The sequence below is a fragment of the Phyllostomus discolor genome, chromosome 4, assembly GCF_004126475.2.
Source record: "Phyllostomus discolor isolate MPI-MPIP mPhyDis1 chromosome 4, mPhyDis1.pri.v3, whole genome shotgun sequence".
Taxonomy (NCBI): domain Eukaryota; kingdom Metazoa; phylum Chordata; class Mammalia; order Chiroptera; family Phyllostomidae; genus Phyllostomus; species Phyllostomus discolor.
This window is the reverse complement of record NC_040906.2, coordinates 1,803,787-1,823,187: the sequence shown is the minus strand read 5'-3', so window position 1 is coordinate 1,823,187 and position 19,401 is coordinate 1,803,787. Positions and strand designations below refer to the sequence as shown.

The 19,401-nt window shown below is 62.5% G+C and overlaps 1 protein-coding gene across 16 annotated transcripts in view; it reads left to right on the top strand.

Annotated features, from left to right (window-relative positions):
* Nucleotides 1-19,401, top strand: part of LRRFIP1 (LRR binding FLII interacting protein 1) — a 107,583-nt gene that overhangs the window by 67,675 nt on the left and 20,507 nt on the right. For 6 of the 16 annotated variants that reach the window (XM_028509698.2, XM_036022666.1, XM_036022663.1 and 3 more), the window contains 3 exons: nt 14,070-14,105; nt 14,571-14,696; nt 18,035-18,205. In XM_028509698.2, the coding sequence (XP_028365499.1) occupies nt 14,070-14,105; nt 14,571-14,696; nt 18,035-18,205 (333 nt within the window). Of the gene's footprint in view, nt 1-2,608; nt 2,660-3,772; nt 3,842-7,575; nt 7,654-14,069; nt 14,106-14,570; nt 14,697-15,934; nt 16,007-18,034; nt 18,206-19,401 lie in introns of all 16 variants that reach the window. The other 10 variants (XM_036022664.1, XM_036022662.1, XM_036022659.1 and 7 more) reach the window with 3 other exon arrangements.

Here is a 19,401-nt window from a genome sequence, read left to right as displayed (position 1 = left end):
GAACACCCGGAATTCGGGGGGTGTTGTCTGTATTTTCCTAATTCCAGGGGAGTTTCGCTCTTGCACAGAGCGCTTGGTCTTTCAGAACACTCCTTCCTCCTCGAGTTCCAAGTGGGGACACGGGTTCTCCGGTGGAAGAGGGCGGTGGAGGCCAGTGCCCGGCGGTGAAGTAGTCGCCGAAGCCGAGCACCTGAACTCGTCTAAGAGAGAGAGCCCACACCCAACGTGTCCGAGTCAAAACTCTCCTCGGAACTCCCCCGAGGCCACCTGTCCCCACCCCGCGCGGCCGGGCACCTTTCACTGGCCGCCGGCAGAGTCCCCCCGGCCACCGCTGCGTGCTGCAGACGCCACGTCTGTCCCCTCTCGGGGCGAGTGGCCTTGTTCACTTCCACTGAAGTCTGGTCATGGGCAGGTGTCCGTGGGGCGTGTAGCCATGACTTCTCGGAGAGCTTCTCCAGGCTTTCAGACGCCTCGGATGCAAACCCCGGGCTGGACCGCGCCGTGTCGGAGGAGGGGCTGTGCCCGCTTTCTCCCACGCGGCCTCGTGGGCCTCCGCGCTGTCAACACAGCCCCTGGGGCAGGTGCAATATTCCACCTGCCTGCCCCTCGGGTCCTGTTGGTGTCCCTTATTCAACGCACAGGAGGGGCAGGCACAAACATGGGACCTTGAAGGGGTGGCGGGATGTCTTAAGGTGCCAGCCCGTTACCTGAGTGGAGCCACTTCACCTTCGAGGATGGTTCTTGTTCTTGCATGAGCAGTGGAATACTTCCGACACGGAAACCTGGGCCACACAGTTTGTCTGGGGAAATTACTAGGTTATAGAGCAGTACTCCCCAGAAGTATCGCAGAGACCCTTGCTCTCAGAATCATAGCGCTGAATTTGTCGCGTCTGCTAAGACCTGTGAGCGCCGGCTTCACGTGACTCCCTAGGAGGCCAGGGTGAGGACCGATTCCAGGGGCACGTGCTGTTGCGTAAAGTAGAGGTCGGTATCTCCAAAGAGTCTCAGTTTTGAGCTTTTCCCACCAAACTTGAAAAGTCAGACCTTGAACAACAAAGACATTCAAACGCCCCCCCCCCAATCTTGCTACCGGTTAAAAAGAATGAAACCGGGTTTCGCCTGCGTGTGGATTCACGAGTCCCGATTCGGTCCCCACCGCAGTTTCGTCCCTGAACGGAACCATCTGGATCTCCTCCTGATGCTGCTGCTGCTTTCTCCTGCCCCCGCACGTGCATGCCTGTTGCCGATTCTGTTGTGAAGCGTGGTTTTGTGTGAGTTCACAACGTGATGTGCCTTTGAGATGAAATAGCCCCTGTCCCCTCCTGCCTGAGTTCTCCGGAGACAGGGGCTGTCCTGCTCTGACCCCGGCCTTGCCCCCACAAGCCCCAGAGCGGAAACCCGGTCTGCCTCCCCCCCTTGCCACGCCCCCTCTCCTTCCTTCCCCTGCCCGGGTGCCACTGGCAGCGCTGCGCGCGTGTGCGAGCGCCTCACCCTCCTCCACGGGAAGCCCGGAGAGCCGAGCGGGGCCAGGGTTTTCATTGGCTTGACGAGCTTCCTAATTAAGACTTTTCTCAGCCTTTCAAACATGATCGAACACGACTGAAGCCCTTATATAGGAAAAAGGGACTTAGGGAACAGGAGGCCCTCGTCGATGAGTATTTTCAAAAGCTCTGGCCCCCCGACTTGGTCTCTTGGGTCTCTCCTCCTTTTCCAGCAATTGTTCCCCATTTGGGGTTTCATTTGTTTTTCAAAAATATTTTTCTCTCGTCAGTGTGTCCAGGAAGCAATATGGGAGGCCTTTGCGCCTCATTGGACTCCCCTGTCCGGGGGGAGGCGTGGTGAGGCCAGCCCGCTCGCTGCCTTGGCTCGCTCGCCCCTCGCTTCCTGTTTGCGCGGGCGGGGGAGGGCCGCGCCTGTGCGGCTCCGGGCACCCAGTCTGGTTCTCACACCAGGAAGCCCGGGTCAGAGCCCCAAGTAGGGACTTGGAGGCTGAGCTGTCGTCTCCTTGCATTGTCCTCTCCCACGCGTCGCCGAGTGATTCATCCGCCGTTGTGCGCCTTCCAAGCCCGGCCCCGGGGGCCCTGCGCTGTGGGCCTTCCGTGGCCAAGGCCTGGAAATGAGTCACGCTGCTATTCATTCCCGAGCTCAGGCGCAGCCGCCCCGGCCTTTGGGTGCCCGCATGTCCCTGGGCGCGCGGGCTCCGGCCGGCCGCGGACTGGCACCCGGATGGAGACGAGCGCGCTCCCGCCCCCTCCGCCGGCTGGCGGTTTGTGGATTCGCGCCAGTCTGGTAGCTCCGGGGCGTGGTGTTCAGCTCGTGCCCTTCCGTCCCAGCCCCTCGCCCTCTCTTCCAGGAAAGCCTGGAAAGAAATGGCTAAACAAGAGTCCTGTGTCAAAGATTCCGGGGAAGGCTACTGGTTTATTAAAGTTCAAGACCATCTCGTGTTTATCTTCCGCGTAAATCTGCACTTGCATCCATCCGCCGGGCTGAACGCATGCACTTTGACCCCGGCTGCCTCGTTCACTGAAAGCATGGAGATCACCCGTCGTGATTTGTGGCTGGGTTTTTTCAAGGCTTTTAAAACCTGCCGTTTCCTTCTGTCCTGCAGCCCTCCTGTCTGTACAGCGCTGCCGGGCCATCATCATCGGGGAGTCACCGGGTGCGTGCGCCCCCCACCCCCTCCGCGCTCCGGTCGCCTCCGCGGCACCCCACCATGCATGCGCACCGCGCATGCGCACCTGTGGTGCGGGGGTTGAATACGCAACGTGGGGCTTACACGTGCGTGGTGCCTGTCAGTCCCCTTTGGCCAGCTGACAGTGACCGTCACCCCGCTTCAGCCCGCAGGAAGACAGTGTTTGGGTAGCGTCGTTGGGCAGGGATGGAGCAAGACCTCACGTAACTCACTGACAGAAAGAGGGGTGGCTTTGTGTTGCTTTGCTCCCCCGTGAACAGGTGCCAGTCCCCTGTGCTGCGTTACTGCGAAAATGCCCACTTCTACATACAAGGCTTTTGTGCCGTGCAGGAAACAAATATTCGAAGTGGCTACGCTGGATTGTTAGTAACCTTCTGACTCTTCTTCGGACCGGACCCTTATGAGTCAGACATGCGTACTACTGGCCTCGCAATCCGGCGGTGGGGGGCGGGGCGGGGGGGAGAGGGGAAGTGGGAGGGTCCTCTCCTCTGCGTGGGCTGCACAAAGGGGGACAGGGCCGCTGGGGTGTTGTAAACGCCTGTTCTCCCTCAGAGGTTAAGTCCGTAGGATTTTCAAGCCGATCAGCTATTCTGTTTTCCACTTGACGGTTGTTAAAGAGTTACAGAAATGGAGCTATAACTAACGCCCTTTTCCATTCCAGAGCCACTTCTCGTTAGAGTCGTCTTCCAGGCGCCAGGTATGGGGACGCCGTGACGGAGCTCAGGCTCCTGCAGCGGTCCGCTGGTGTTAACCCTGAGCCACTCCCACGTGGTCCCTTGGCAAGGCGTCTTCCTCAGAGTGACAGATTCAAAGAGTCGCTTGGCCCTCCCAGCGCATGCGGGCGACAGCAACCTCCCCGAGTGTCCCTTAGGTGCCACCCCTCCCCCCCACCCGCTGCCCGGCTCTGGGCCTGTGGAGGCGGCTGGGAGCCCCCCACCCTGGCACGCCCCCCTCTCGGCGTTTTCAGGACTCACCCCCAACACCTGTCCGTCTTCCTTAGCTTACGCTCCGGTGTGTTCTGGGGGCCGGGGGGGGGGGGGGGGGGAGGGTGCCAGCCCTGACGGTCTGCTTCTGGCGCAGGCGTCGGCGTGGGACGACGACGGCGCCCTCGGCAGGGCCCGGCGGGGGAGCGCCTGCGGCGCACAGGCTGTAAGGCCCTGCCTGTGTCCCTGGAGTTTCTCCCGCCTGCGGCACGGCCTGGGGCCTGGGCTGGCTCGCCAGGTCGCTGGCCCGAGGGGAGGGCCGGGGAGGCCGTGGCTCATGGTGCCCGTGGTTGCTAGTTGAGTGTCCTCGCCCGTCAGCTTGCACGGCCGTCGGAGGGGGAAGACTAACCTCGTCTGAGCTTCCTCACCCCCGACCCCTGCAGCACGCTGGCAGCACTGACATGGCGGAGGGGCCCCTGCTAACACAGCTCGGTGGGGGGGGGGGGGGTATCGGTCGGGCCCCGGATTGTTTGCGCCTCCGGGCGACTGAGGACGATGAACACATTCAGAGACTCAGAACAGAACATGGTCGTTTCCTTTTTCTTTGGTTTTTCATCTTCCCGCCTCTTCAAAGGGTTGGAGATGGTGTCCCGGTAAAGGCTGGGTAATCGTGCAGGCAATACTTGTTGAATGAAAAAACTGAGCGAGCAGATGGTAGAAAAGTAAGCAGGTAGAGAACTGGATCGGTCCTTGGAAGTGAGGAAGCTGACCGGCCAGCCCCGAGGGCCAGTCGGAGCAGCCTGCGCCCTCCCCTGTGGCCAGTGCGCCCTCGCCTACAGCGCCCCCACAAGGACCGATAAGACGCAGCAGGACCCACGAGCCGCAGAATTGTTTGCTGAGAAATACTTGACAGTGACTTCCTCCTAACTTCGCTTTCGAAAATGATTGGCTACTTCATAAATTAGCTAAGTAATCCCGTGTCATGATTTTTAAAAATCCCTCCAGTCATCATGAATACTCAGGGACTCTGACGAAGGAACCAGTCTAATCCGCAGTGTTCGTCAGAAAGTGATTTTTATGAATGTCATATCTAATCATTAATTGACATCTAATCAAACATGTATCAGTTTGATACTGTATAACATTTCTGGTGTCGTGCAGCCTGTGGACTAAATCTTTTTCACAGTTCTCAGATATTTTTGTGGACGGTTAAAAAGTTTGTAAACCTCGTGGAGAAAATACCATATTTTGCTGTGTATGGGTGCATTTTTTTTTTGCCCAGATTTTTGAGGGAAAAGTGAGGATGCAAATTATGCGGGGGCGTGACGATTCCATGCTGCGGGTGTGATGATGGGTACAGTGATTGCGTGTGTACTGTGCACAGAAGTATGGGGGCCTGTTACACACAGCAAGATGTGACAGGTAGATGCAACTAGAAGTTTTCTTCGGTCAGAAGAGAGACAGCCTCCTGGTCCTTTAAGAGCGTGAAGCTTCCCCAGGCGCTAAGTTTTCAGGTGGCCGGGGCTGAACTTCGGATGTCTGCAGGGGCTCTGTCCCCGAGGTTCCCTCTGAACGTCCCCTCTGCAGCTGGGCCTCCCTGGGGTGGCTGGGCTCGGCCTGCGCAGCGCAGGCCCCGCGCGGCTGATGGCTCTCGGAGCCCGCTGCTCCTGTGTTCCCGGCCTCCCGTGGGGCTCGCCCGGGGGGAGAGCTTTCACAGGCCGGAGGAAATGAAAGGTCTCTTCCTGGCTGTACAGATTCCTCCACTAGGGCCACACGCCCCTGCTATCGATGAAATAAAAGAGAATAAACGGAAATTCTTTCTCCGGCTAACAGTGTGCTCCCACACAGACGGAGCTTGGCCGGCGTTTGCTGGCTTCAGCTGGGCAGGACGAGCCCTGGGGTGACACCCCTCGGAGGAGACCCGGGGGCGTCGGCCCGCCCCCAACCCTCACGATCGCACCCCCCATGGACTGCCAAATACCCACGTTCAGGAAGGGGACTGAGGGAAGAGCGTCCCCAGGCTGTCCACCCAGCGAGTGGCTGTGGCCACTGCTAAGTGCCCGCACCACGGGAGCCAGTGCGGGGTCCACCCCGTCCTGAGCCCCGGGGGCTGCGGCCTCAGCGCCCAGGCTGACCCCGGCCTGCAGGGGACAGTCTCCGTCTCGGAAGGCCTTCCCGGTCTCCATTTTCTCAGGCAGTCAGTCCCTCCCACACGATGTGTTTCCAGTTAAACGACTTCATTATAATTAAACGATTACACGAAACTGAAGGACTAGTTTTCGAAAGTATAGCTGTTTTGCCTGGAAACCTTTCCTTCCTTTCCGTTACTGTGGGCTGTGTGCGCGCTGCAGGAACCTCACGGCGTTTCGACGTGCAGGGAGGCGGCCGTCGCAACCCTCTGGTCAGGAGCCACGGGCGTTGTTTCTTCTGGCAGCCAAGGGAACCATGGGGAGAGCCCCCTCCTTGCGCTCCCCTGTGCGGCCCTCGGTGCCTCTGTGCGGTCGGGGTCCTCAATGCCACGTCACAGGGGACCGGCCGAGTCACGTTTCCACGGTGTCACGGCCAACAGTAGACAGAGCCTGGACCAGAACACAGGTGTCCCCAGCTTCCCCGAGCGCCCCGTGCGCCACGCCGACGCCCAGCCACAAGCAGCCCCCCAGGTGGGGTGTGGGCCGCAGCGGCTGGGACTGGAGGCGTCTTCTGTGGGGTCCCGTTGGTCAGAGGATCTCAGCCGGCTTCTGCCTAAGGAGCTGGGGAAGCTGGGGCCGGCGGTAAGCTCTGGGAACACCCCGTCTCGTGGCCGCACCCTCACGCAGGGCGCCAGTGCAGGGCTCGGTGGGAGGCAGGATCTGTCTCAGGAGGAAGGCTCCTCTCGGATCGGCAAACCTGGAGGCGAAGTTCCTCCGCCTTGGAGTGCGTGGGTCGGGTGTTCTCCTTTCTCCTGCTCAGGGAGGCTGCAGGACCCGGCCGGGGCTGCCGGGACGTCTCTCGGGCACGCCCCACGGCCGTGCCTGCGAGTGCGTGTGCCCCACAGACCTTCCTCAGAGGAAGGGAGGGATGGGCGTCGGTGGGGTGGGCCTGGGGGGCGTGCTCATCCTGACCGAGGCTGTTGATAGTCTACAGTGGGTGTTTTTCATTCAACAAGTATTTTTTGAGTGCACGCTGTCTGCCAGGGCTTACCGGGTCACGAAGGACTCAGAATCCAGGCAGACCCACCCTCGGGGAATTCCATGCTGGTGGGAGAGCAGGCCGGTGAGGGGGTGGCACGCCCCGAGGCGCCGTGGCCCCCGAAACCTGCAGGAGGGGCGATGGCTGCGGGGGTCCTGGTGGGTGCCCGCTGGGACCCTGCCTCCCCCCGCTCCCGGACCCTGCCTCGCTCCAGAGGAAAGTAAGAACTTTTTTAAAAACAAGAAAACATGAAATGTACCTAGGACCGGGACAAACGGCAATACCGAAGTGAAAAGGTCGTGGCTTCCAGATGAATCAGTCACAGCTGCTTCCCTCTCCGGAAGAGAGGTGTGAGCCAGGTGGACAGACGGACAGATGTCTGTGACAGACCGCCACAGGCGCCTGAGAAAGCCACGCCCGAGTCTTGCATGCACCCTAACCCTTAGCCTGCGTTCACATCAGAGGCGGCGGCGGGGGAGCCAGCGCCTCCTTTGCCCGGCGCCGGGGCTGGGAGGCGGCCCCCCATGCGCCCCAGGGCAGCGGTGCCCGGCAGCTCTCCCCCTACTAACCCAGCGCTCTGTGTCCCTGCAGGGTGTCCGTGAGCCTGCTCTGTGCTTTGCACCTTCGCTCTCCCGGGAGGCCGGCTCTCCGTGCTCCCCTCTGTCCTCCGCAGCTGCCTGCAGCCGGCCTCCCTCCGCGGGAGTGCGGGGCGGGGCCTCCTTCCTCCTGCACCTCCGCTAACCCTGTCCCTTTGTCTCTGTCCTCCTGCCACCCTGCGGGCTGTGCGGGCAGCCCTCCGAGCACAGCGGCCACCTCAGCTCCAGCTCCCGCGCCTCCTCCAGAGCCAGCTCGGCGCGGGCCAGCCCGGTGGTGAGTGAGCCCGCGTCTGCCGCCTCTGCTCCCCTCGCCTGTCTGTCCTCTGTCCGCCCCCACCAGCCGGCCCGCGGGAGCAGGGAGCGGGGCTGTTCCATCCCCTGCCAGGGCTGAGTACCAACACGGGGGGCAGTGGTGGGGGGGGCCACGCTGCCTTGTTTGGAACGGCCCTGTCCCGTGGTGCCCGGATTGCCCTGCCGAGCTGCTGAAGGGTCCCCCCACCTGCAGGGGGGCTCTGCATGGGGCTGGGAGGGGGACCAGCCTGGGAGGAGAAGACTCTGACGGTGGGGGGAGTGTAGCCTCGTGCATCGGTCTGTCGTTCGTATGATTTGAAAGTGGGAAGGACGGACGTATTCTCTGCTGAGGGACCCCGGGTGGTTTTGAAAGCACACCTGGGCCTGTCTGAGCTGGGAGCCACACCTTTGCCCCAAGGGCCTCGGATGCTCTCGGATGCCCAGGGCTGCAGGGCCTCGCTCTGGGGGCCACGCAGCAGGGGGTGCCCACGTTCCGCTCGGGAGGACGGGGGCCCTGCAGTGCAGCCCTCACCCCGGAGCCTCCGGCGGCGTGTGGCCGGGAGTGCTGGGGCTCTCAGGTGTGTCTCCTCGTCTCCGTCGGGGGCTGCTGCAGGACCTTTGGCCACGAAGGGTCTGCAGGGTGGTTTTGCCCCAGGACACCTGGGAGTGGGGGGCTGGGGGACCGGGGGGGCGTTCAGTGGGCAGGCTCGGGGCTGCGTGCGTGTGTGCGCGCAGCAGAGGGTGGCCGTGCCAGCCGGCGGCGTGTCCAGGGTGAGCCCCAGGCCCAGGAAAGCAGAGCTGGGCCGTGCCGGGCTGTCGTCACCGCACCTCGTCCTGGAGAAGCGAGAACATGGGCTCGGTGACCCGCCACCAGCCAGGTGCTGGCCGCCTGGAGTGTCGGCGCTGCTCCTGGTATATTCCAGGGAGAAGCAGGGGACTGAACTCTCCACCCGCCGGGGGCTGGTGACTTGCTTGTCCCTTAAACTAGATACGGTGTCTCAGAGCCCTGAGGGTTCCTACCAGATGCGGATGGGGCTGCGTCTAGGGAGGCAAACCGAGGGACCCCTGGAGACAGAGCGTGTGCTGCTGAATCGGGGCTCAGCTTCGCTGCCCCAGCCTGAATCCCCGACACCAAGGCCAAGGCCAGAGCTGGTCGTGCCTGGGCTCGCGCTGGTGTGTTCCTGGTGGTGGAGGAATGTTCCCCTCCCCCACCTACCCGTCCGGGTGGAGTGGGGGCAAGGAAACAGAAGGTGGGTGGGGAGGGCAGGTGCCAGAGCAGGAGAGCCCCAGCCCTTCCGCCTGGGCTGCAGACGCTGCCACTGGGTGCGGGTCACCCGCCCCTCCCCCACACACCGCCCCGTCCTGGAGCCCAGCCGGGAGGGGGCCGGGGAAGCCCGGTCCTGCACGCGCTCCGCTGGGTGGTGAGTCCACCCGCAACGCCGGGCGCTCGGCTCTCGGGAGGAAGAGTGGGACAGCCAGCCAGCCGTTGGGTGTCGCGTGACTCCACTTTTTAAACTCTGGGAAGCTGCCCCCACGGGCACTGTCCACGCCCGGGGGGCAGCATCTGGGAGCTCGAAGTCCCGCCGGCTCCCGGCTCGGCCCGCTTCCTGAGTCTTCACACGTCAGCCCCCCCGCGTGAGCCCTGGGAACCGCTGGGGACGAACACCGGCCACGGGAGCTCGCGCCGACCCAGTCCCCCGTGGGCACGGGCCTGCCCGCCTCGCCGTCCGGGACAGACAGCGCGGCTGCGGCCCGCCGGCCGGACAGGGCTGTCGCGGGGCCCCGTCTGGCTCAGGTGCAGCCGGAATCATGAAACCCAGGAGCGTCCAGCGTTGAGGTTTATTCTCGCATCGGGATGAAATCGCAGGACAGGACTGAAGAGATTGAAATCGGACGCACGTTGTCATCAGAAGCTTCTGGATTTCCGACAGACGTGCTCACGTAACCCGGGTTTGGTTAGGAGACCGTGAACCGAGAGGGAGTGGCAGCTGCGCCCCGTGTCCAGGGCCTGAGGGCGAGAGGTGGGCAGCCCCGCCCCTGGGGGCCTAGCCAGGGCCGAGCCCCCACCCTGGGGAGCTGTGGCGGGGGGAGGGGGCACTGCTGTCCTCCAGGTGCGGTCAGGGGAACAAAGGGAGCAGTGGGTGGGGGAGCCCCGGGCCCCCGGCAACTCCGGGTCTCCGTCTGTAACTCTGAGCTCACAGCCGAGGGGACTTGTCACCCCCCTTCCCGCAGGCCCTTGGAGCCCGGGGCAGACGGGTGCTGGCCCAGCTGACTGGCGGTCACTCCCAAACAGGAATCAGTTCGATCCTGTTTGTCCCCTGAGCCTGTTGCTCACTTAACAAAGGTCGACGGACGGTCGTGCTGTCGACACGCTGAGGGAGCAAAGGTCGGCGTCCTGCAGGCTCTGTGGGGCGGGCCGTCCCCAGGCCCCATCCAAGCATCTCCTGGAGGGGCGGGGGGGACTCCAGGCATGAGGACACCTCTGTGCGTGGCCCTTGAACCACAGAGGCACCTCCGTGCTGGGCAGGGCAGCTCCCCGGGGATGTGGTCACGGTGGCACTTGACCATCTCGAGGGCAGGAGGCAGCGAAGTCCGGAAGGCAGAGCGGAGCTGGCCCTCTGCTCCTCCAGCTCCGGAACTTGCCGCCCTCTCTGTTTGCTGGTCCCGGGCGGCGGCACCGTGGGAAGGGGGTGGGCGTTGGTGTCTGGGGCGCGCTAGACCCGCGGAGAATGTCAGCGGGCGTGTTCGTCCTGTGGGTTGGAAAGGAGCCAGGGCCGCCCGGGGGGGGAGTGGCAGCAGTTGTGGGTGGTGCCCTGGGCAAGGCCTGTGGGGCCGGTGACCCTTCCAGCCTGGCCTCGCAGAGGGACCCGGAGCGGGAAGGGAGCAGGGAGTCACCGGGGCCAGTGTCACGGCCCCCCTTCCTGGCCGGGCCCCCTGGCCAGGCGCACGAACTTCCTGAGCTTCACCTGGACAGAGCGGGTCGTGAACCCTGAAGAAACAGAACCACACGGGAGTTGGGCATTGGCAGGGCCGGAGGCGTGGCCGTGCACCCCGGCTCGTGGGGCCTGACCCCTGGCCTGGTGATCCGTCGAGACTCTGAACCAGGGGCTGAATCACAGACACAGAGTTCAAGGACGAGCCTCTCAGGGTAATGTCAGTATTATTGGATGTGAAGCCGCCAACGTCCGCCCTGATGGTGGGCGCCCCGGCTGCGGGCATTCGAAGGAAAACCGCCCTTGAAACCGGTGTGTTCTGAGCAGCGTTGACTGCGTCTGTCTGCTCGTTGGGAGGGACGAAGCAATGACCTCGTTTCTGTGGTCCGTTTCCCTTGTTTCTGGGGTCCAGGTTGCCGGCCGGGGGCTGGGGACGCCCTGAGGCCAAGCCCTGGTGTACCTGGCCCCTGCGCTGGGTCTCTCGGGGGGTCCGCAGACTGTGTGCGGCCGTCAGGGAGGTGGGCGGCCCGGTAGCAGCGACAGAGGCGGAGACCCCGGGGTGTTGCCCCTCGCCAGGCCAGGTCACGCGAGCCCAGAGTCACCTCACTCCGCAGACGGGATGTTGGAAGGCTTGAGGTCAATGACCCCTTCCACATGCTCCTTGAAGCATTTGTTTTCGGAAGGAAGAGGTGCCGAGACGGAAAATCCCACAGACGTTGTTCAGAAGCGACTCTTCCCAGAAGCGCTGGAAGCTCACCCGCCACGTGCGCTCAGCGGGGACTGGAGTCCCAGCGCACGAGTCTCCCACCCGTCACTGCTCGGCCGCGGCGCCGACCTGGGGGTCCCGTGTCTTCGCCCAGAAAACGAGAGCGATGGACGCCACAAGCCACGGGAGGCGTGGCGCGGTCACCCTCTCACTCATGAGGCCACCGGTGCCCGCAGGGTCCCACGCTGGGGCGGTCCCCACTATGCCTCGGCACGCAGCGGCCACCACAGCATGCTTCCGTTCAGTTTCTTTGTTTCAGAGGTAAAGGGCTGTGCCGAGTGTCAGAGGTGACACACCGTCCCTGTGTTTCGGGGACAGCGGGGTGCTTCATTCAAGTGGGTGCAGGTGCCTGATGGCTGGGCACACTGCCATCTAGTGGGAGCCCAGGCCACTGCAGCGGCTTCAGGGCGCTGGGTCCCTCTCCCCGGGGCTCCAGGGGCTCGTGTCTCGGGAAGGTGGGCGGACACACCTGTGCCTTGGGACTCGGACAGAACGCACCTGCTCCAACGAGTGGAACTGCGATCGGAAACAACCGTCCAGCCCAGACCGGCTGCCGCTTCCACGCAGAGCCTGGCTCTTCCTGCGTGGCCTCTCCTTAAAACACGTCCTGCCCTTCACATTCTGCGTCCATCCTGTGCGTGAGGCGAAGGCTCCTTAAACACTGTGTTTTAAGCTTCTTTAAAATCCTCCCCCGAGGATACGTCTATTGATTTTTTAGAAAAAGAGGAAGGGAGAGAGGGAGAGAGGAACAGCGACAGGTTGCCTCCCGTATGCACCGTGACGGGGGATTGAACCTGCCACCGTGGGGGGCACCGGAGGACGCTCCAACCAGCCGAGACACCCGGACGGCGTTGTGCAACTCGTGTTCGGAGGAAAGGGCGGACCGTGACCTGGGTTTCTCTCCTTCCTTACGTGAGAATTCCAGGCGCCACCCTCGTGGGACGAGGGGGACGACGCAGCACCAGGTGCGTCACAGCCGCACAGGACCCACGCTCGCCTCTGGGGTCTGTTCTCTCTCATGGTCCTGGAGAGAAGAGCCGGCCAGAACCTGGGGTCCTTTTACAGGGACGGCGTCGTTGTGGGTGGACGCAGGCCTCCCGGGGCTGCGTGTCCCTGCTGCGGACGGACGGCCAGGCGGGAAAGTTGAAACAGGACGCGGCAGGCTTCTCGCGGGGGCTTGATCGACGGCCCGCCCAACGGGGCCTCCTCCTCCTCCCACCGAGAGGGACACGACCCTCTTTGTTTTCATCTCGCTGACATTGGTTCTGCACACCAGCTCGTTCTGGGGGAGGAAGGCCGGGGCCCGGGAGGTTTAAGGAGCTGACTTCCTGCAGACCAGGCGCCCGGCAGCTGGCTTTTCCGTGGTTATCTGAAATGCTCAGGCATGGTATTGCTCCCAAGTCGAGAGGAGGCCTGCACCCGGAGGGCTAAAATCGCACAGCTCAGAACACGGGTGCAGGCAGGCCACCTGGACCTGGACGGACGCCCCTGAGTGTCAGGTTGCGTCTATGTGGCATGCCCGCCGGAGAGAACAGGGGTTCCGGTGTGCACTCGCACTCAGGTGGGCAGAGCAGCACACAGCTGGAGGTCCAGCTCCCTGGGGCAGGGCGCCTGCAGGCCAGGCGTCCGGGAAGCCCCTCGGGACACACAGGCTGCTCCGGTCCTGGGAGGACAGCGGGCGGTGGGCAGGTGGGCCACAGGGTGCTCTGGGCAGGCGGAGGGAGCACCAGGACCGCAGGCCCCGCCCGGGGGGCCAGTGTGGGAATGGGCCCGGCCCACCCTCAGGTGCAGCACCCCGGCCTGAGGGACGTGGTCTCCCCTCTCACTTGCTCTCCTGCTCTTGGGACACTAAGGGGACAGTCAGAGGAGAGCAGAGAGTTCTCTGAAGGCCCCAGTGTGGGCGGGCGGGCGAGACCAGGTGCTTTGGCAGCCAGAGCCCGGGTTGCACTTAAACCTGGTCGTCCCCAGCAGAGAGCTGATCTGGGATTGCCTCCTCTCAGAGAAATGGAGTATATTGTCCAATTCCGTGACCCCTTCGGTCGGCTGATTGATTAGCTGTCACACCCGGCTGCCGCCCCCTCCCGCCGACCAGCCTCTCCCGTCTGGCTCTCACCCTTCCCAGGACGCGGGAACCGGAGTCTCACACGGCTCGGTCGCTCGTGAGAAGTAGCGGAGGTTCCGGCCGGCTCGCTGCTCTCGCTAGCTTCCCAGGCCCGGTTCAGGGGGAGTCGAAATTAGAACTCCTGCCTGTGGGTTGCACCTGCAGCCCCCAGGCCCCGGGGGGTCCCGGCTCCCTGATCAGTCACGCAGAGGGCAAACAGGCATGGAGCGTGCCGACCCTCCCCGCCCCCCGCTGCGTGGGGACAACGGCAGGAGTCTGCAACGCCGACCCCTGCGCACGAGCGCACGGACCGGTCCCCCCATCGAGGGCCTTTCTCTGCCTGCGCAGTCCCGACGTCGTCCTCCCCGGGGGAATCTGGGAGCCGGGAAGCCACACGGGACCCTCAGCCTGGCTCCCTGAGCTGCTGAGGGCCGGCTGGGCCCGCACCGCCCGGCAGAGGCGTGCCGGCGGGCATCGTGGGCAAAGCGGGTTGTTTAAATCGCAGAGGAGGCTCTTGTGTTCTTTAATTGTCACCCTCCCCCTGTGTCCGGAGGTCCATTCAGTGCTCACGTGTGACATTTGTGCCCTTCCCTCTGCAGGTTGAAGAGAGACCAGACAAAGACTTCGCCGAGAAGGTGAGGAGTTTCTGCAAGCCTCCCGGCCCCGTCCTTGGTGGCCTGGGTGGGCCCCGGCATGTAGGGGTGGCACTGACAAGAGATTACGCTGCTTGATCTTTGGTAAAGACCTTCACCGGCGAGCGGGCAGGACCAGCGTGCGGCCCACCAGCCAGTGCCACAACCCTGGGGAGGGCCCCGGGGGTCACTTCCACTGTGTGTGTGTTAAGCCCCCAGAACAAGGAAAGGGTTGGCCCTGGCCCGACTGTGGACCTTGAGGTGAACCCAGACAGTCCCCCCAGCCTGCATGGCCCCCCAGCCTGCACAGCCCCCCATTGTGACCCCCTCGGTATTGCTCTCCCCAAGCCCACAGGAGACATTCCATCCAGGTGGGAAGCCGGATTCGGGTGGAGGTGGCGTGACAGCAGACGTGCAGGTCACATGGGTCTTTGTCTGAAACTGACTTTGGTCCTTGCCTCGCCCTAGGGGTCCCGCACCCTGCCCAGCCTGTCTGCAGCCACCCTGGCCTCGCTGGGTGGCACCTCTGCTCGGAGAGGAAGCGGGGACACCTCCGTCTCCGCGGACACCGAGGCGTCCATGCGGGAAATCAAGGTAACGCACCTGCCCATGTGGGACCCTTTCTGACAGCCTGTCTCCCAGGGAAGGAGGTTTCGTCCCCGATGTCCCAGATCTTTCCTCTCACTTCCGTCTCCCCCGAGTCCACAAACAGGTGTTCTAGGGACACCAAGGCTCAGCCCAGATACCGCCTCCCCCAGGAAGCTGTCCCTGACTGCCCGCCCCAGCAGGGCCACCCCCCCGTGCCCGGCCCCTGCGCCCCCACCTGCGGCCACACTCACCAAACCGCGTGAAGGCGCCGGGCCACTCTGCCCCGCTGCCCTCTGCACCCCTCCGTCCGTGCCTTCTCTCCATCGCCCACCTCCCGTGGACCCTCGCCCCGGGTTTGAGGGGCTTCCTCTTCTCCCTCTGGACTGTGGTCATGTGCTGTGACGTCCCCGACACTCCCAGCCCAAGAGTGGCACTGTGCTCCGTGTTAAAGCGGCCATGTCCGAGCAGGTGGCCATGAAGGGGAGGGCGGTCCGGACTCCAGGGCGTGTGCCCCCCTGGGAGCAGAATGAGGTGCCTCAGGGTCAGACCTGCTTCATTTGCAGAAGCACTTTCTAGATTCAAACCAGTGAGGGAGGACCAGCCTCCGCCGTGGGCCGCTTGGCCGGGGAGGCCGGGGAAGGGGGTTCGGTGTCAGCGGGGCATCTGTGGGGCGCCCAGGTTTCCACAGGGGTGGCCTCCAACACCTGTGCTCTGTGGGAGCGTGTTCTGGCTGTTGTCCCTAAACGGTCCGAGATTCACCGTCGCTCGTTTGTTCAGCGAGCCTCACGAGGCACCTGGCTCCCGCAGATGCCGGGCACCAGGGATGTGGCGGTGGTGGACCGACAGAGCGAGGCCAGGCCGTGAGTCTGGGCCCAGCCCTGCCACGTCCCGTGGCTCTGTGCCAGCACTGCGCAGGGACTACAGGAGGGAGAGAACCTCCAATCGTGTTTGTTCCTTTTCCGGATGCTTTTTTGCCTGTTTTATAAAACTGCCACAATATCATACGAGACAGACCTCAGTCTTACAGAAATCGTGTGAAATTATCACGAGATACACCCAACTTTTAACCTTGGTAGCCTGGAAACTTCTTTTTTTCCCTGAGACTTCACGAAAGCCGAGGGAAGCTCAGACTGTTTAGGGCAGGCTGGGAGTGGGACTGCCCGGAGCCCCGCCCCTGTCCCCCCCCACCCCGCCCCGGCCTGTCCATCCCCCGCATCACGCGCCCGTCTCGCCGTCTCCCCCAGGGACTCCACGAGCTCCAGGACCAGATTCAGGACGTGGAGGGCAGATACATGCAGGGGCTGAAGGAGCTGAAGGTGCCGTGTGCAGAGTGTGGGCGCACGCGCTAACCCCACTGACCGTGCACGCCCCCCAGAGGGGGCGGGCGCTCGGCCTGCATGCTAACCCCGCAGACCCCCGGGCCCCACGTGGTGGGAGGGCTAGCGAGGGGTGCCCCCGTGCAGCCTTCGAGCCGAGAGGAAGCCACTAGCGTGACCCCTGATGCACGTCGTGTCCCCATGCAGCCTCCCCAGCCCCGGCTGGGCCAGAGCCAGGAGCTCCCGATCCCTGGAGAAGGGTGTTCGGTTTCCTCGGCTTCCCGCAGCAGCCGCACACCGTGTGTGTCCCCAGACGCCTGCTGTCTGCGGTGACACAGCCCGCGTGGCCGTGCTTTGGGGCACCGCGTCGGGCGCATGTTCTAACACGGACTAACCGCAGCGGCGCCTGAGTGTGCACGGGGTCGGGCTTGTCTGAGTGAAGACACAGCAGTCTCAGCGTCTCAGGAGGCGGAAACCGCCTTGTGCCGGCCGGGACCGCTCGGCCCCCACGCCCCGGCGGCGAGGCGGACGGTCGGGCCACGCTCTTGTCCTCACGCGGCAGCGGCGGCTGACCACAGCGGCCAACCACAGCCGTAGCCTGCCGCTGCCCCTCGCTCCCCAGAAAGTGCCCCCCAGATAGTCTGAGGTCCTGTCCCGGGGCACGGGAGCAGGGGACAGACCACATGGGTCGCCACTGTCATCACTGTCAGCTCTTTTTAAAAAGCGGGGAAATGAGCGCACTGGCTTGTAACCCACAGGAGACGGGGGCCGGTGGGGCAGTCACACCGCCCCCCCACGCCCACCCCCCAGAGTCGGTGCCTGGCTCGCAAGTGCAGGCGGGACCCTCGCCGGCCCCGGGAAGCCTGCCCGTGGTGCCTGCGACACCCGGCCGGCAGTCCCCGCCCTTCTTTAGCTGTCGGCGGTCTGCACCCAGGGGCTCTGCTCTCTTCCAGAGCTGCTTCCCCTTTGTCCTCTGTTTTTGAGACCTGAACCCCATTGTGTTCTCCCTGTGGCCTGACCCGCAGGGGGTGGGCCAGGCAGGGCCACGTGGACCTTGCAGGCCCCTGTCCCTGGGCTGTCCCTTCGAAGGGATGGCTGTCGTCTCCCCAGAGCCCGCCCCCCAAGGCCTGTGCCCCTGGCGTAGTTCTCCTGGGGGTGGAGCATGTGCAGCTCCGCCTGCTCCTTTCCTGGTTCCTGCGCCCAGGCCTGGCAGCTCGCTGCGGGGCCGGGCTCTCCCCGCCGTCCCACTGGCTCCGTGCCCTGTGCTGGTCACATGCTGGGAGGCGCCCCTTCGGAAACCTGTTGTGCAGGCCGGCCCACGACACCCGGCCCCCGAGTCATGGGGTCAGGGCCGGACTGCTTGTGACCAGAACCCTTCCCACCAGGCGTGTCCCTTGTCCTGGTGGTTGTTGGTTATTCTTGTCCCTGATCACAGGGAGGAACCAGTTTTCTGAGTGAGGAGAATTCGGTCAAATGGAAAAGGAGGAATTTCTTCGCTTTTGCAGTTGCTGTGTTTTCTATTTTGGTTCATCTGCACGGAGAAATAAAGTCTAAATTGAGGGCTGAGTTTTTTCGTTTTTAAGAAGACTGAACTAGCTCTGGCTGGTGTGGCTCAGTGGATGGAGCACCAGCCTGTGAACCGAAAAGTCGCCAGTTCGATTCCCAGGCAGGGCACATGCCTGGGCTATAAGCCAGGTCCCCAGTTGGGGGCATGAGAGAGGCAACAGATCAATGTTTCTCTCCCTCTTTCTCCCTCCCTCCCCCTCTCTCTAAAAATAAATAAATAAATAAAAGCTTTACCCAAAAAGAATGCTGAACTGGCCCGGGCCCAGTTGCTCAGCTGGCTAGAGCGTCATCCTAACACAACAAGGGCCTGGTTCAGTCCCTCTCTCCGTCTCTCTCTCTCTCTCTCTCTCTCTCTCCCTCTCTCTCTCAAATCAAATTTAAAAAAAAAAGAAAAGAACCCTGAACTGATCTTTCTTTGTGTTTTCTCACCATGATTTCCCAACCGCGGCCCGGTTCCCGCAGGACTCGCTGGCGGAAGTGGAGGAGAAGTACAAGAAGGCCATGGTCTCCAACGCGCAGCTGGACAACGAGAAGACGAACTACATGTACCAGGTGGACACGCTGAAGGACGCGCTGCTGGAGCTCGAGGAGCAGCTGGCCGAGTCGCGGCGGCAGTACGAGGAGAAGAACAAGGCGAGCTGCGCTGCTGTGGTGGGGGGTGGGGGTGGGAAGACTCTGCGAACACAGAGAGATGGGTGTGTGTGTGTGTGTGTGTGTGTGTGTTCCGGGTTCCGTGAAGTTATCCGCTTTTTCATTTTTTTATTTTTAATTATTATTTATTTACTTATTTTTTATTTTTAGAGAGGGAAGGGAGGGAGAAGGAGAGGGAGAGAGAGAAACATCAATGTGTGGTTGCTGGGGGCCGTGGCCTGCAACCCAGGCATGTACCCTGTCTGGGAATCGAACCTGGGACACTTTGGTTCACAGCCGGCACTCAATCCACTGAGCTACGCCAGCCAGGGCTTCAGCTTTTTAAAAAATAATTTTTCTTTTTTAGTTTTCAGTGTGTGTGTGTGTGCATTTAAGAACGGTTCTCCACTTGTCTGGGAAGTCCAGACCTCCGAGGAGCATGCTATGCTCTTTTCGGGGAGACTTCCCGTACCGATACACACATTTCCATAGTGAGCTAGAGGCGATGTCCCTGGGAGAACATGCGTGTGTTGCGTGTGAGGTGAGGTCAGCGCCGTGGGAAAACCGAACTACGGAAGGAATGGTGTCCTCAGATACAGCGCGACTGGGCGCTTTGGGGTCTTCCCCGTGCAGGCACACTTGATGGTTTTTATTTTCTTATCCCTTAACACCGTAGACAAACAGCTAGCTGCAAATATCAAAGATTTTGAGAAAATTATATTGCTTTGTTTTCTGCTGATTGGGAAACGCCCAGTTACTGCGTTGAAGAACTAAATATTTCCCTTAAGCCCAGAGAAGGGGGCATCTTACTCGGGCCCCCGTGACGAAGCGCTGGGATTAGGGTGATTCACGGCCTCGGTGCGCAGCACGGGCAGGCGCTCAGGTTCACGGCAGCCGACTGGCCTGGCGACCCGCCGTCTCCACGAGCCACAGGACCAGGAGTCTTCGGCTTTCACGTTTGGGGGAATTGCTTGGTTAATCGAACCCTAGAACATTGTCCGCTTTTCCAAATTTGCTGAGATTAACAGAACATTTAGGTAATGAGTGTCATTATCTTGAAAACAACAATAGCCCCGGCTGGCGTAGCTCAGTGGATTGAGTGTGGGCTGCGAACCAAAGCATCGCAGGTTCGATTCCCAGTCAGGGCACATGCCTAGGTTGCAGGCCATGGCCCCCAGCAACCGCACACTGATATCTCT